The sequence below is a fragment of the Maylandia zebra genome, unplaced genomic scaffold (genome assembly GCF_041146795.1).
Source record: "Maylandia zebra isolate NMK-2024a unplaced genomic scaffold, Mzebra_GT3a scaffold12, whole genome shotgun sequence".
Lineage (NCBI taxonomy): Eukaryota > Metazoa > Chordata > Actinopteri > Cichliformes > Cichlidae > Maylandia > Maylandia zebra.
Window position 1 is genome coordinate 255,224 of NW_027490042.1, and position 13,180 is coordinate 268,403.

The window sequence follows — 13,180 nt, forward strand, 5'->3', positions numbered from 1 at the left end:
GATTAAAACTAATAAAACAAGTTTTAAAATAGGAGACTTTTCAATTTGATTACATTTTGTATGATGGGTTATGTAGAAAAAGTAGAATTGGGCTGAAAGATCTATCGCTTTATCACCTCTTCAGGTTGTAAATCGTGTTTTTAAAAAGTAACTAAGTAACTAAGTAATTAATTACTTTTGAAAATAAGTAATCAGTAAAGTAACGGGATTACTTTTTTGGGGAAGTAATCAGTAATTAGTTACTGATTACTTTTTTCAAGTAACTTGACCAACACTGTTCATGACACACTGCTTGGATTACAGGAATTCTCTGGGATCCACTGCAATATTCTGCATCTGTAAGCCTTTAAACTAAGAGACGTGTCATCCACACCTTTACACTGCAGAATATCCGATTGGGTTTTAGTAAAAGCAAGGCCATCTGCTCTCAGAGAAGGGTCATACTGTAGGTAGCATCATGTAACGCACACCTAAAATGTTTGATCAGAAACTTTGAGGGTTTTTTAAAATTATTATTATATTTTGTTGTTAAATTGCCATAGCATTGCCCACCATCCAATTGTTCAACAATCATGGATTCTGGGTGAAGTACACCAGTTCTATGCATGTAGATCCATAGAGCCTTCTAGACAAGCGCAGTTCTTAGAACATAAAGGAGGAGAACTGGAATGAATGACATGACTGACGGGCAGCATGCAACACATCGTGCAGAGACCAGACCAGATAAAGAAGCGTTAAGGACGAAGTGGACTGTACCATGCTGTTTGTAGATGGGGGGTTTTCTATAGATATTATCTTTGACCATAGTCTCTGAAGATGGGAACAGAGCAGAAGAAAGAAAATGGAAGAAGCCAACATGGGCAGGGTAGAGAAAGAAAGAGAAAATGGAGAAAAAGAAGCATGAGTTAGCAGTTATTGCGGGATGAGATATATTTAAGAAGCAAACGGGGGAACAGGAAAGCTGATTCAACACAAGTCATTTGTCATTTTCATTTTGGCACCTCAAATAAATCAGCAATTTTAAATTCATGCAACATATTCAAAACACATAAATTTATTGGGAATGGCGGGTCATTTGATGCAGAACAATTGAATGATACTAAAAGATTAAAATCAGCAGCCACACATAATCCTCTGGCATCAAAAAGTCCACTTGTATTAGCAGATTTGAGAAAATGTCAAATAAAATCATTAAAAAATGGCATCTAAATTAATAACATAAACATTAAACATAAGCCCAAAGTTGAAGGTTTGTTCAAGAATTGTTGCAAACACTGCAGTGCTCGATAAAGGACCTCTGCAGAATGATGAGGACTGTGTGTTATCCCCTAAAGCTGATCTAATCCATCTTAGTGTCAGTGAACCTGTCTAGGCCTCTGATGGAGATGCTTAGTAACGACTGTCACACATTAAGACACGGCAGAAACAGGACTCACAATAAAACAACAGATGCTGGTCATTTCTCTGGATTGTTTCAGTGCCTGTCAGCATTTGAAACAATATCCATATAAAAGCAATGACTGTGAAAGCCATGAAGTGGATAACTTGCTTCCAGCATGAGGGGTTTTTCCCCCTTCTCCATGACTGACAATATAATTGACAATGGGAATTATTTTTCCATTTCCCTCTTTGAGAAACAGCGAAGACAACACAGTTAAAATGTTACTGCTTTTCCAAATGTTGGGCTCTTGTGTCACTGCTGTTTGATTATTTCTGTGCAGTTATTCTGAAATTAGTAAACAGTAAGAACACTGTGAATTAAAGTCCAAGAGCCTAACAGAACATAAAGAAGTAATGTGCTAAAATAGTCTGCATGAAAAAACCATAATAATCCTGTGAAAATTATAATTAGTGTCTCTCTTATGAGTAAGAAGAATCTTGCCAATGTTACCAATTGCCTGGTCCTCAAAGCCTTCCGTCCAGGTAAAGACAAACTTTCCTCTGCTGTGATGGCATAGTTATTTACTGGTGGCATTCATCAAGCTGATTCGGGCCATTTAGAAGAACCCACTGGCTTAATAGAGACACTGACACTTGTTCAAATAATAATTGAGCTCTATGTCTTTGATCTTCTTAATAGTGTCAAAAGCTTTTCTGTGCAAATTACTGGAAAGAAATTGCATCAATTAATTTCATTTTATATAACTAAATAAATAAATAAATGAATAAGACAAACTAGACACCCAAAGTGTGTGAATTCCACTGGCTGAGATTTTAACTTTGCTGCAGTTAATCTAACCTGCACCTAAGTTCACAACAGATTATTACAGCAAGTTTAGTTTAGTTTAGTTTGATCAGGATTCTATAATGGCTACAGTTAATGATGGCCTATTGTTTAAAGCGGTATGATGTGAAAATTGTAGGCTGAGCTGTGAGCTAAGCAGTCCTGTATGGCCTACCTGGTATGTGGAAATGCCGGGGAGCAGCCACGTATGTAGAAGTAGATGAGGGAGATTTGCCATCGGAATAGGTGGATAAGCTGGGGGTACTCCGACCGCTTTCACTACCTCCAAACGTGGAGGGCATTGAGTATGGAAGGCAAAGGGGAAAGGTTTTGGGAAAGGAAGGGGAAAAAAAGGGAAGGGGGGGGGGGGCAGAAAACAGTATTATGGTAAGGTTACTTATACAGCTCAGACATGCAGCTATTACTATAATACCTTATCCAGTGACTTGATAACCCAGCCATTTACAGTGTCTGTATTCATTATATCCTGAATAATCAAATTTTTGTGGGATGTTATTTGGGTCTTCTACCTGCTAAGTGATGAGATTTATAAATAATTCTTGCTAGCACTTTAATGTTAAATAATCTTACACTATGTTGTTCATCAGCCCAAATGAGATATTTTTAGATATTTACTGGGATTCCCAGGCACAGGAAGACATGTCTGTCGCCTAGTGTACTTTCCTTTCAAAGTATCATTAAGAAGCTAAATGCAAAGTAGAGTTTCAGATGCTCATTTATCTTAGGCCACTTACATCTCAGCCTGTAGGATTCAGATTGGCATTTTCTATTACTCTTTTTTCAGTCTTACTGCCAGCTTTACGCTACATGTCAAATTTACCTCGCATAAAGACATTAATACAAAACTTTATTAATTCAAGAGTTTTCTTTAAAGTATGTCAACGTATGAGGCCAGTTTAAAAGTACCAATTGTGGGATGTCCACAGAGTTCTTTACATGTCTGCCATGTCAGAGGGCTCGCACATTAAGATAGAAAAGGCCTCTTGCAACTCTGCACAGGACAGCAGGAACTTGTTTTTAGTTTGTTTATTCTGATGCCGTAGAAGTCATTATTGAAAACCAATCAAGCGATTTACTTGGAACATATAAAGCCGTCGGAGTTGTCAACCCTATGCTACTCTGTGGTTTCAGAAAGTCCTCCGAAATGTTTGGAAACAGCTGTTGAAAAGCTTCTACCACACATCTACTACAAATCTTTGTTTGAATTATAAGTGACCTTATTATTGTAGGGTCTTTACCTTATAATATAAATGTAAAAAAGACAATAAAAGTCAGTATCATAGCCTGAAGGGCGGATGACCTCTCATCACGTAACATTTTCCATGTGCTAAGTGTAACAATGTGACATGCATTTTGCTGACTGCATGCATATGGGTGCTGCGTAACCAGGGCACACCCACTGTTACAACACAAGCAGGCTGGGTGATGGAGTCACTGACAACAGTGAAGCCAAAAGTAATAAACACTCTACATCCAGAGCTTTGAGGAAGAACTGAGACTGTGTCTCTGTGTGAGAGTGTTAGCTGACTGAACACACACACTCATCTCCCCTTAGACACAGAGGAATTATCGTCAGGGATCTGGATGCAAGTGGATGAGATCACTGTCACGCAAGTCTAAGTGGATCCCCTTCACACACTTAAACACACACATACACACAACAGTACTGTTAGTGCGGGTCTAAATGTAGGGCAGAACATCCATACAAACATCTGGAGCTAAGACACGAGGCTAAGAGAGTTTGGGAGGAGATGCATTACAGTTTATCTGAACAGATTACACAATGGCAAAGTCATTCATTAATCAAAAACCAATAACACAAAACAAGATATAAAAGATGGCTTGGGATCATTAACAAGGAATCTGGGGATTAAAACGAAAACATGCATTTTTCATCCTTACAAGGTTCTTTCCTAAATATCCTTCATCAGTGTCACTTCATTTCAAAACACTTTTTGCCCCATAGGGGCCAATCTACAGAGCAAAAACTTCTGGATAACTTGAGTGCAGCTGACAGCAAGTCTTAATACTACAATAAAACATCATTAAAACACAAGTCTGTTGCATAAAGACAAACAGCAGTTCTAAGGCAACACTACGCTGCATGCCACTGCAACTGAAAACCAGATCCCAAATTACAGATCAGTCTGCTTGGTCTGTTTCATTTCTGTGTTACTCCTCTCTTTCATCTTCCCCATAAAAGAGTTCCCATCTCAGCCTCTTCACCCCACTGTGAAAAAAAAAAACCACAGCCCAAGTGCTCGTGATTTTCTGTGCAAAATGTGTCTCCACCTCTTAAATCACTCTACAAGTAATCTTCAAATTGCATTAAAAATTAAAACTACTAAGCAAATATTTGAGCTTAATAGTCCTTGTGCAGCCTTTTGAAGGAGTGGGCATTTGTGACCTTGCATGCCCTTCAGCCATCAGTAAACTAGGCTCTCTCTGATAGTGCTAAATGCTGAAACGACTGGAAAGGTCAAACTCATAATGCCATTTTACAAGAGTTTTCTCAAGCTTAAATTTATATAGTTCTAAAAAATTATTAGCAGCTTATCTAATTACCCATTAATTTACCCATTAAACCAATATGGATGTGCTCATAAAACTACGTTTAAAACAGCAGCCAAATGCAGCCCAAGGCACAAGCAGACAACACTGCTAACATGAGTTTTAATGTTCATATTATTGGGTGGAGCAGGTACAGTAGGGCAAAACTGAAATGGTAAGTTAAGTGGTATATTAATATCAATTCATATATTATTATCTATTGTGGGTGATACATCTTTTTATACACGTGTATGATTGCCTGAAAGTGTCAGGGTGGGAATATCTCTAGACTCCACATTCACTGTGCACTAGTTTGTGTTTATGGTTTTATTGCTGAATCAACTGATTACTGGTGGTATTAAGCCAAGTGTTTTTTTAAAACCGTGTCATGGAACATTTTATTGGGTCCTGTTGCGGAAAAATTGACAACATCTGCAGATGCAATGATATGAAAAAGAAAGTTTTCACAGGGCCTGATGCAGTCCTGTGAAAAACTGAACACACACATGAGCACATGAGCACTTTATCACTATCTCGCATTATTAAGAAAAATGTTCTTCTGCTTCTCTTCACCACTGCTTCTGCTCATTGATGTTTGTGGGCATTTGTTCATGCACAGCTCTCTTAAGATATCTAACAGTTTGAGGTCTGGACTTTCACTGGGCCATTGCAACACCTTGGTTCTTTTCTTTTTCAGCCAATCTGTTGGGATCATTTTCCTGTTGCATGCTGTCCATTATGGCCAGCATCTCCACGTTGATCTCATCTGTCCAAACGATATTGTTCCGGAAGTCTTGTGGTTTGTTCACATGCAACTTTGCAAACCCAAGCCATGCTGGCCTGTTCTTTTTAGAACATCCTTCCAAACAAGCCATACTTGTTTAGTGTTTTCTTATTGTACTATTATGAACTTCAACATGTAACATGTTAAGCAAGACCTATAGAGTCTGTGATGTAGCTCCTGGTGTGTGCGCTCCTTCCACTCCCAGATTGTGGTATTGTGTTAACATATACCTGAATACTACTGAACAATAAACTGCCAGAGCTTTGAGTTTTGGACACACTTGCCAATGACCAACTATTCAAGTGTACGGCATTTGATTAGCAAGCACCAAGCTGCTACTTATCCTCTTAATCCTCTCTGACACAATGTAGATCTCTGACGTACACAATAGACTTTTCCAATGATTCTGTGTTAGGAATTTACCCTTTGTCAATCATCAAGTAAGAAAACCTACATTGTCTTCAAGATTTATATCAAATTCACGGTGATAAAGACTGTATTATGACAATGACAATCATTCAAGAAAAATAGCAGACTAGATCTAAGATCAAAGCTAGGCAGAACAGACAAGTGCAAAGATGAAATCGCCCTTAACCATTCTCTAAAAGTTAATACCAGATGTATCAGGGTCACAAACAGGTCTACAAGGAGTTAAACCATGCACAACAATAACCACATTCACAGACACAAGTGAACAGGGCAAGCAGAATGAGAAAAAAGGAGCAGTCCTAAAAATATGCCTTGATGCATCCCATGAAACCTGTTAACACCACAATACCAGAACACAACATCACAAAACCTGCTATCCATTCCACTACAGGGAGAGGAAACACAGAGAACAGAACTGCTATTGTCTTTACCGTTAGGAGGAGGTAAACTGAGATGCAGGGATGTCCTAGGTTTAGGGTCAGGTAGGGGGTCCTGTTTGAACCCTGAGAGGTGAGGGAGATCAGGGGATGAAGGAAAGCGAGCTTGTTGAATAAGCCCCCGGGCAGGGGTTACATTATGCGAGGGAAATGTGAAAGGTACTGGTTTGTGATGTTGATTTCAGGGATGTGTGACACTGAAAACCGCATCAGTGGTTTCATGGCTTTAGTTCAAGAATCAGTGAGAATACAGAATGAAAATAAAGTTTCATGAGTGACCCAAAGTTTACAGCAGTTCACACCAGTATAGTCTATTCCCATTATGGCTCATAAGTCTATGGTAAATCCAGGTCCTCAAAGACACACAGTGAGAGTTTACAGCACACGGTTAAACTGTTGGTAAACCCATGCGAAGTTGGGTCATTGGTCACAGCACTCCATTCTGTAAGACCTTAGATCTTAGTCAAATACAGAGAGGACTGGTTTGCTGCTGAATCACCAGGTTTCTATGCTTCTTTTCGGGCATCTTGGAAACCAGCTTTTGGGACACGTTAAAGCCTCTTTTAAATATTTAAATATATAGATTTTTAGTTGGCTTTTATTATTTTTCTCTTTTTAAAATTTTAGCAGGAATGATTCTAGCAAGTAGTCCATTGTCTGCATTGGACCATGTCTTTAGTCACTAATACCTCTAAAGTAAGGGATATAGTTGTGCTGCTGCAGCATAGCCAGGGTGGTGGGATTTAGGTGTAAAGACAAGCCTGCACTACCACCTGTTGGTGTAGGTGAGTACTTGCCACAACTACCACCACCACCACCACTGCTCCCTTCAGCCCCACCAGAATAGTACATGGGTGGGGAGGATGTGTTCCTGGCCCAGGTGGAGGGGTACTTAATGCCCCCCATGAGGGCTGGGGGTAAAGCTTGGCTGCAGTGTCTACCGGCAAGGTATATCTCTGGTCCTAGGTATCCAAGCAAATCACAGGAGAGTACAAAGCATATGATAAACTTATTAGGATACGAAGTTTCTTTAAAGCCTTTAAATCTGTTTGGAAAAAGGGTAAGAAACCACAAAGTAATATATATATATATATATATATATATATATATATATATATATATATACACAAAAAAAAAAAAAAACAGGCCCGATATACATATACATTACAGAACACAGAAGAAAACAGTTCCTAGGCTTATCTTATCAGACACCTGCAACTACGTTAAACATATGTAATGATTTGATGAAGAGCATACAGGTGGACGCTGGGGTGGTGGAGGGGCTCAAATAGCAAGCAGTGATGCTGTGCAGCAGCATTAACATGTAAGAAAGATGTGTAGCTTAAACAGACCACCAAGTTGGGAGAGTGTGTTTGGTCTATGACGAGAGTAAAGCATGTTACATGTATATGATACAGCGCAGCTTGAGATGTTTGACTAAACTAGCTTGGAGGCTTTGATTTTCTAAATAATAAATAAATTTGGTATTTCTGTCAAGTTCTGTCAAGACTATCCCTGCAGTTTTAATGCACTTGTACTTTACTTGATAATGGTGCAAATGCAAGTTTTGTATTGGGACTTTACTTAATTCTGCGTCGACCGAGTGAAAACAGTGGCACTCTGCAACCTTATTTTTATATAGTAATACAACCAAAAACAACCATTTATAAATTAAAAATAAAAAAGTTATGCACTCAGTGAGCACCCTCTGTCCTATTATTAGTCTAGTGTGACTGAGCCATAAACTGTTGGATCTAATACAGGTTAAACCTGGACATAATTGGAAAGTAAGACCTTTCAGCTTTTCATAAGGCCACAGTGATGTATGGATTATGGGGTTTTGCTAATACCTGGTCGGCTGTAGTTCTGAGGGGAACGAGACGGGGTGTACCGCCCATAGCCCCCCAGGGAGCTGTTAGAGCTGGGGCTCGATGGCCTCCGTTGACGGGGTGATTTTTCCCCATCACCCTGAATACACAAACACAGAAGATAAAAACAGAGTGAGTACATTCTATGCACTCAGTCCTTAATTTCAACATCAGAGAAAAAATTTCTAAAATATTAATAGTGAGGCAGCTGAGTTATGTTGCACAAGTCACACCAAGGAGCGAAGATAACATAACGTCAACATAACAGGAGTGAGGAGAAATGTGTGCGCTTATTGTTATGATTAAGAGCAGAACTCATTTCAAATATGTATCAACAAATGGAGCCAATGGTTTGGATGTTTTTCAAACTTTCAAAACAACATGCATGTTCTATTTTAAAAACAATCTGATTACATATATTTTTATTGCTTGTGCTGTTATACTAATCCGCCAAGAGCTGAAACTGAAAAACTGTGACTCTAAGAAAATGAATCCTGCACTACTGATATTAGCCTTTGGCAGGGAAACTAAAGAGCATGCTTTACTCCAGGCCTCAGGGACCAGTGTCCTGCAGCTTTTAGATGTGTCCTTCATCCAACACAGCTGATTTACCCCCTCAACACATAGTATAATGTTATCATATCTGCACATAATCCAAAAATTAAAACACATCCCACAAACCATTTAAAACTGTCAATTACCCTAGAAAACTCTTATGTCCCAAATATGGCAAACAACTTGTTTGTGTCCACAAACACATACACTCACACACAAGCACACAAGAAGGCACTGATGAAGTATGATTTACATCCACATTGAGACACAGTGCATCACATTACCTCAGTAGGAGTAGGAGAAAGCAGCTGGGGAGACTGCAAATGAAAATGGGGAAAGAGCCAATGATTAGGAAAAACTCATATGTGAGAATATATGAGTTAACCAACCAGCAATGAGAGTGGGAGTGAGCAATGATGTCCAAATGCAAGGACATTGCTGATGAGTGAATGAGGAAGTTTACAGTTCGGCTTATAAGGCCAGGGCTGTGAAGCTGTGGCTGAACTGCAAAGGATTGCGTCAGTGTGGCATTAATGAATGACTTCACTGCGATGATGGAGGATGAGGAAGGTGAAGAATAAAACGAAAAGACAGGGAAGAAGCGACACAAGGAAGGTTTCTCGCTCAAATTGCATTCATTCACTGGAGTGAGACAGAAAGAAACCTGTGAACAAATCAGTTCTTTAGAGATAAAAGGATGATTGGATGTATTAAATCGTTAGAAAAAAGACACATTCCTCTGGTTTTCAGTTTAAGTCTGGATATATGCTGCATACATTCAAATTCACCTTAACAAAAAATATCAGGACAGAAACACTTGCTCCATATCGCCCATATTTGGCTAGTCTCTGGCTGACACTCATTAACAGTTAAGCAGGTAAGAATGTGTGTAGTGAATTCCATTTACTCTTGTTACTGTACCAAAGTTATGTTTACTTGCTTTCTGAGCCATTTAAAACCCCTTTAGTTACAATTTTACTGAAACTTAAATTTGTTTTATAGAAGTATTGTTCTACTCTCATAACGGAGTCATGACAAACCATAAGAATTACTAGTGACAAACTTCATCACAGCAGCGAATGAAAATGGAGTCGGAGTTACCTCTCCATAGTGCCTCTCGTCAGATGGGTAGCTGACATAGGGAGAGTAAGACAACATGTCAGGCCTATCTATGTTATAGATGGCCTTGGTCTTTGGAAGGGCTGCCAGGTCCTTGTAGTCCAGCATCTCCTCTCCTAGCTTGGCCTGGCAGCAGACAGGAGACAGATTTAGTTTTTATTTGCATCCTACTGACACTTGGAGGAGCACAGAGGTACAAAAGTCATCTGTTGCTCCCTTAAGGGTGAATAGAGGTGATGCAGTCTTACATAGATGACTCTGCTGGGAGAGCCCGAGGCGCTGGATGCCGGGACTGAGGTGATGCTCTCTGATGAAGTCCGGGTCACCTGGAACACACACACACACACACACACACACACACACACACACACACACACACACACACACACACAGCAGTTTTAAACACACTGAATTATGACAGGTTAAGAAAGGTGGCATTCATGTAATTACTGCCATCCATTCAAACTCATGCGTAGTAAGATATTATTAGAGATGGCACGATGCCACTTTTTTATGTCCGATACCGATATCATAAATTGGGATATCTGCAGATACCGATATGAATCCGATATAGTGTGTTTTTTAATCAATAAAACTGTTTTTTAATATCTTGCTGCTTTTTATATAAGTTCATACTCAAGTAAAAACAAACAAACAAAAAAAACCCACTAAAGCTATTCTGTTATACCTGTATGCAAAAAATACACTGCACCCAAAATATTTCATAGTTCAGCAACACTGATCAATCTAATAAACTTAAACCTGCACCATCCTCCCTATTCTGGTATTTTAAAGAGTAAGCAACCTAACGAATAGGTTTCTAACCCCCCCCCCCCCCCCCCCCCCCCCCCAAAATAGGGAACCATCCCCCACCCTCCACCTCATGATGCTTAATTGACGTAATCAACTTTAATTTGATGCAGTGTGAAAAAAAATGCACAGAAATCAATTATTTTTGAAGAATAATTAAATAGATTCAACATATTTCTATGTACTATAGCTTACTAGGGTATATTAGACTTAATAGTTACTATATACAGTAATGGACTTCTATACATTTTACATCAGATTAAATCTTTGGGTGTAAGATTCGGATAATTATTTATTAAAAGCTAGACATTTTAAATGAGAATAAGAAAGAAAAGTATGTCTTTGCCCCCTTTTCCCTGTTCATGCCCTATCGGCCCCCCTGGCTAAACTTTGCTAGATCCGCCCCTGCACAGTTACCAGCCGTCAGCTACGTAGAAAAAGATCCTGGTGTAGAAAGTAATATTAAATAAATTCTAACAACAGATTATCAAGCTTAAACGTGCTGCTGTTGTTCAGCCGCTGGTTTCCTCTTTCTGGCGAGAAGCACACAAACAAGAGAGACGGACTCGCGACAGAAAAGCCGATCAGCTGATCATTAATCAGTTTCATGATTGAAGTAGCAGCAGGAGAGGGAGGGAGAGAGGCAGTCGCTCCATATATCGTTGTTAAGCTTAACGCTGGAATTCTTTATAAACATTCAGAGATGAACTTACACATTTGCTTTACTTCTCTCTGGGATAACTTCCTCGGAGATGAAATGCCGGATTGTTAGCGAGGCTACAAATACGCACAGCTGCTCTATCACGTGACGCACACTGCTGCCACGTGCTACAGTTATGAGCAGAGTTACGCCATGTCGCAAGTTTTGTGAGGTGCTTTTTTGATATTTAATGGATCGGATTACATTTTTTATTTCTCTCCGATATCCGATCCAGTAATTTACGTCAGTATCAGACCGATACCCATATGTATACGTATATCATATACATTTTTTTATTATTCAAAGCTGCCCTTTCTTTTCTTTAGGGTAGTAATGTAACAACACAGAAAATCCTATAAACGTCTTATCCTGAATGGCTGCTTCAACTGCTGCACGTTTTTTCATCATTATTGATAAAAAATAGTAAAAACAATCGTCTTCCCAGAGAAGTGTCCTCTTAAACTCAAACCCCAAAAGTTTTGCATTTACAGTGAAATAAGTCAAGCTAGACCACAGTCGTATCACAGTCATGTTTTAAAAAGTACAGCTTTAAACCTTAACATTGTAATAATAAAAAACAGAATTAAAGTCAAAGTCCAATTATATGTCAACTCGCCCATCCATCCAGATCACCTCTCTACAAAAACTGTGCTCCTTTAAGGTTAGAGTTATGCCCAGCTGTGGACATGGACAAGCAGAAAACAGGGATTACTAGTCATTCCTGTTATACTTTTCTCAAGTCTTCTTTAAATCCATCCAACAGCCAATCAGATCCAAGATAAGACTACTCTCCAAGAGAAACCATAACATCTGTAGAATTACATCATGTTAGTCCTGCTTTGTGCCCGTCATAATTTCCATGACCACTAGGGGACACTGTCGTGTCATTATACCGTTGACTAACTGTTACTCTTCAAGTTGCTTGTAATTTGTAAACAGATGGAAATAAGCTCCTCCTTAAACTACCTTTGGGGAACATTTTGTTCGTTTGTTTGATGTACATGGCGTTTACCGTATTGCTGCATTATTGTTCATGCCTTAACAGTCCCAATGGCTTTATATAAATATTGCAAGCACTCAAACTTAAAAAACACACTTGAAAGTATAACTGAAAAGATAATATGTGTTAGACACAATATCTAGAAGATGGCAACAAGAGGGAACTAAACCATGGAGAAGGACGACAGTAATGTTAACCCAATGCTGAATATTTAGCAGACAAATGGTGAACTGTAATTCTCCAACACTGTTTTCATGACAATCAACCTGGTTAAGCCGTATCATACACGAGTGTACGTAAATTGTAACAGTTAGCGTTGATGTTATGATCACACTTCAGACTCAGCCGGTTAGCCTAGCTTAGCATAAAAACTCAAAGCAGGAGTAAAAAGTAAAAAGTTCAGAAATATGCTAAGTATCACTTCTAAAGGTTCTATCAATTTTATTTATATAAAAAGACAGTTTGAGGTGAGTTTGCTAGAGAATCTAAATCTTCTCATCTCCCTTTTTAATTCCCCTTCTGCATAACTAAATTTTTCTGTTATTACAGGGGCATTTTGTTTAACACAAACAATACAAGAACACATTTTAATTCCTCAAAAATTCAAACAGCAAATACCTACTTAACACAGAGAGCGCAGTGCCTGTATTAGTGAAGCTGTACTGGGATCAGTACCGATGATG

The 13,180-nt window shown here is 38.9% G+C and overlaps 1 protein-coding gene across 15 annotated transcripts in view; it reads right to left on the minus strand.

Annotated features, from left to right (window-relative positions):
- Positions 1-13,180, minus strand: part of ablim2 (actin binding LIM protein family, member 2) — an 88,036-nt gene that overhangs the window by 11,624 nt on the left and 63,232 nt on the right. For 7 of the 15 annotated variants that reach the window (XM_076881496.1, XM_076881494.1, XM_076881495.1 and 4 more), the window contains 7 exons: positions 10,236-10,313; positions 9,970-10,113; positions 9,153-9,185; positions 8,296-8,413; positions 7,135-7,407; positions 2,400-2,507; positions 757-810 (listed from right to left, as the gene is read on the minus strand). In XM_076881496.1, the coding sequence (XP_076737611.1) occupies positions 757-810; positions 2,400-2,507; positions 7,135-7,407; positions 8,296-8,413; positions 9,153-9,185; positions 9,970-10,113; positions 10,236-10,313 (808 nt within the window). Of the gene's footprint in view, positions 1-756; positions 811-2,399; positions 2,508-6,439; positions 6,512-7,134; positions 7,408-8,295; positions 8,414-9,152; positions 9,186-9,969; positions 10,114-10,235; positions 10,314-13,180 lie in introns of all 15 variants that reach the window. The other 8 variants (XM_076881499.1, XM_076881502.1, XM_076881505.1 and 5 more) reach the window with 6 other exon arrangements.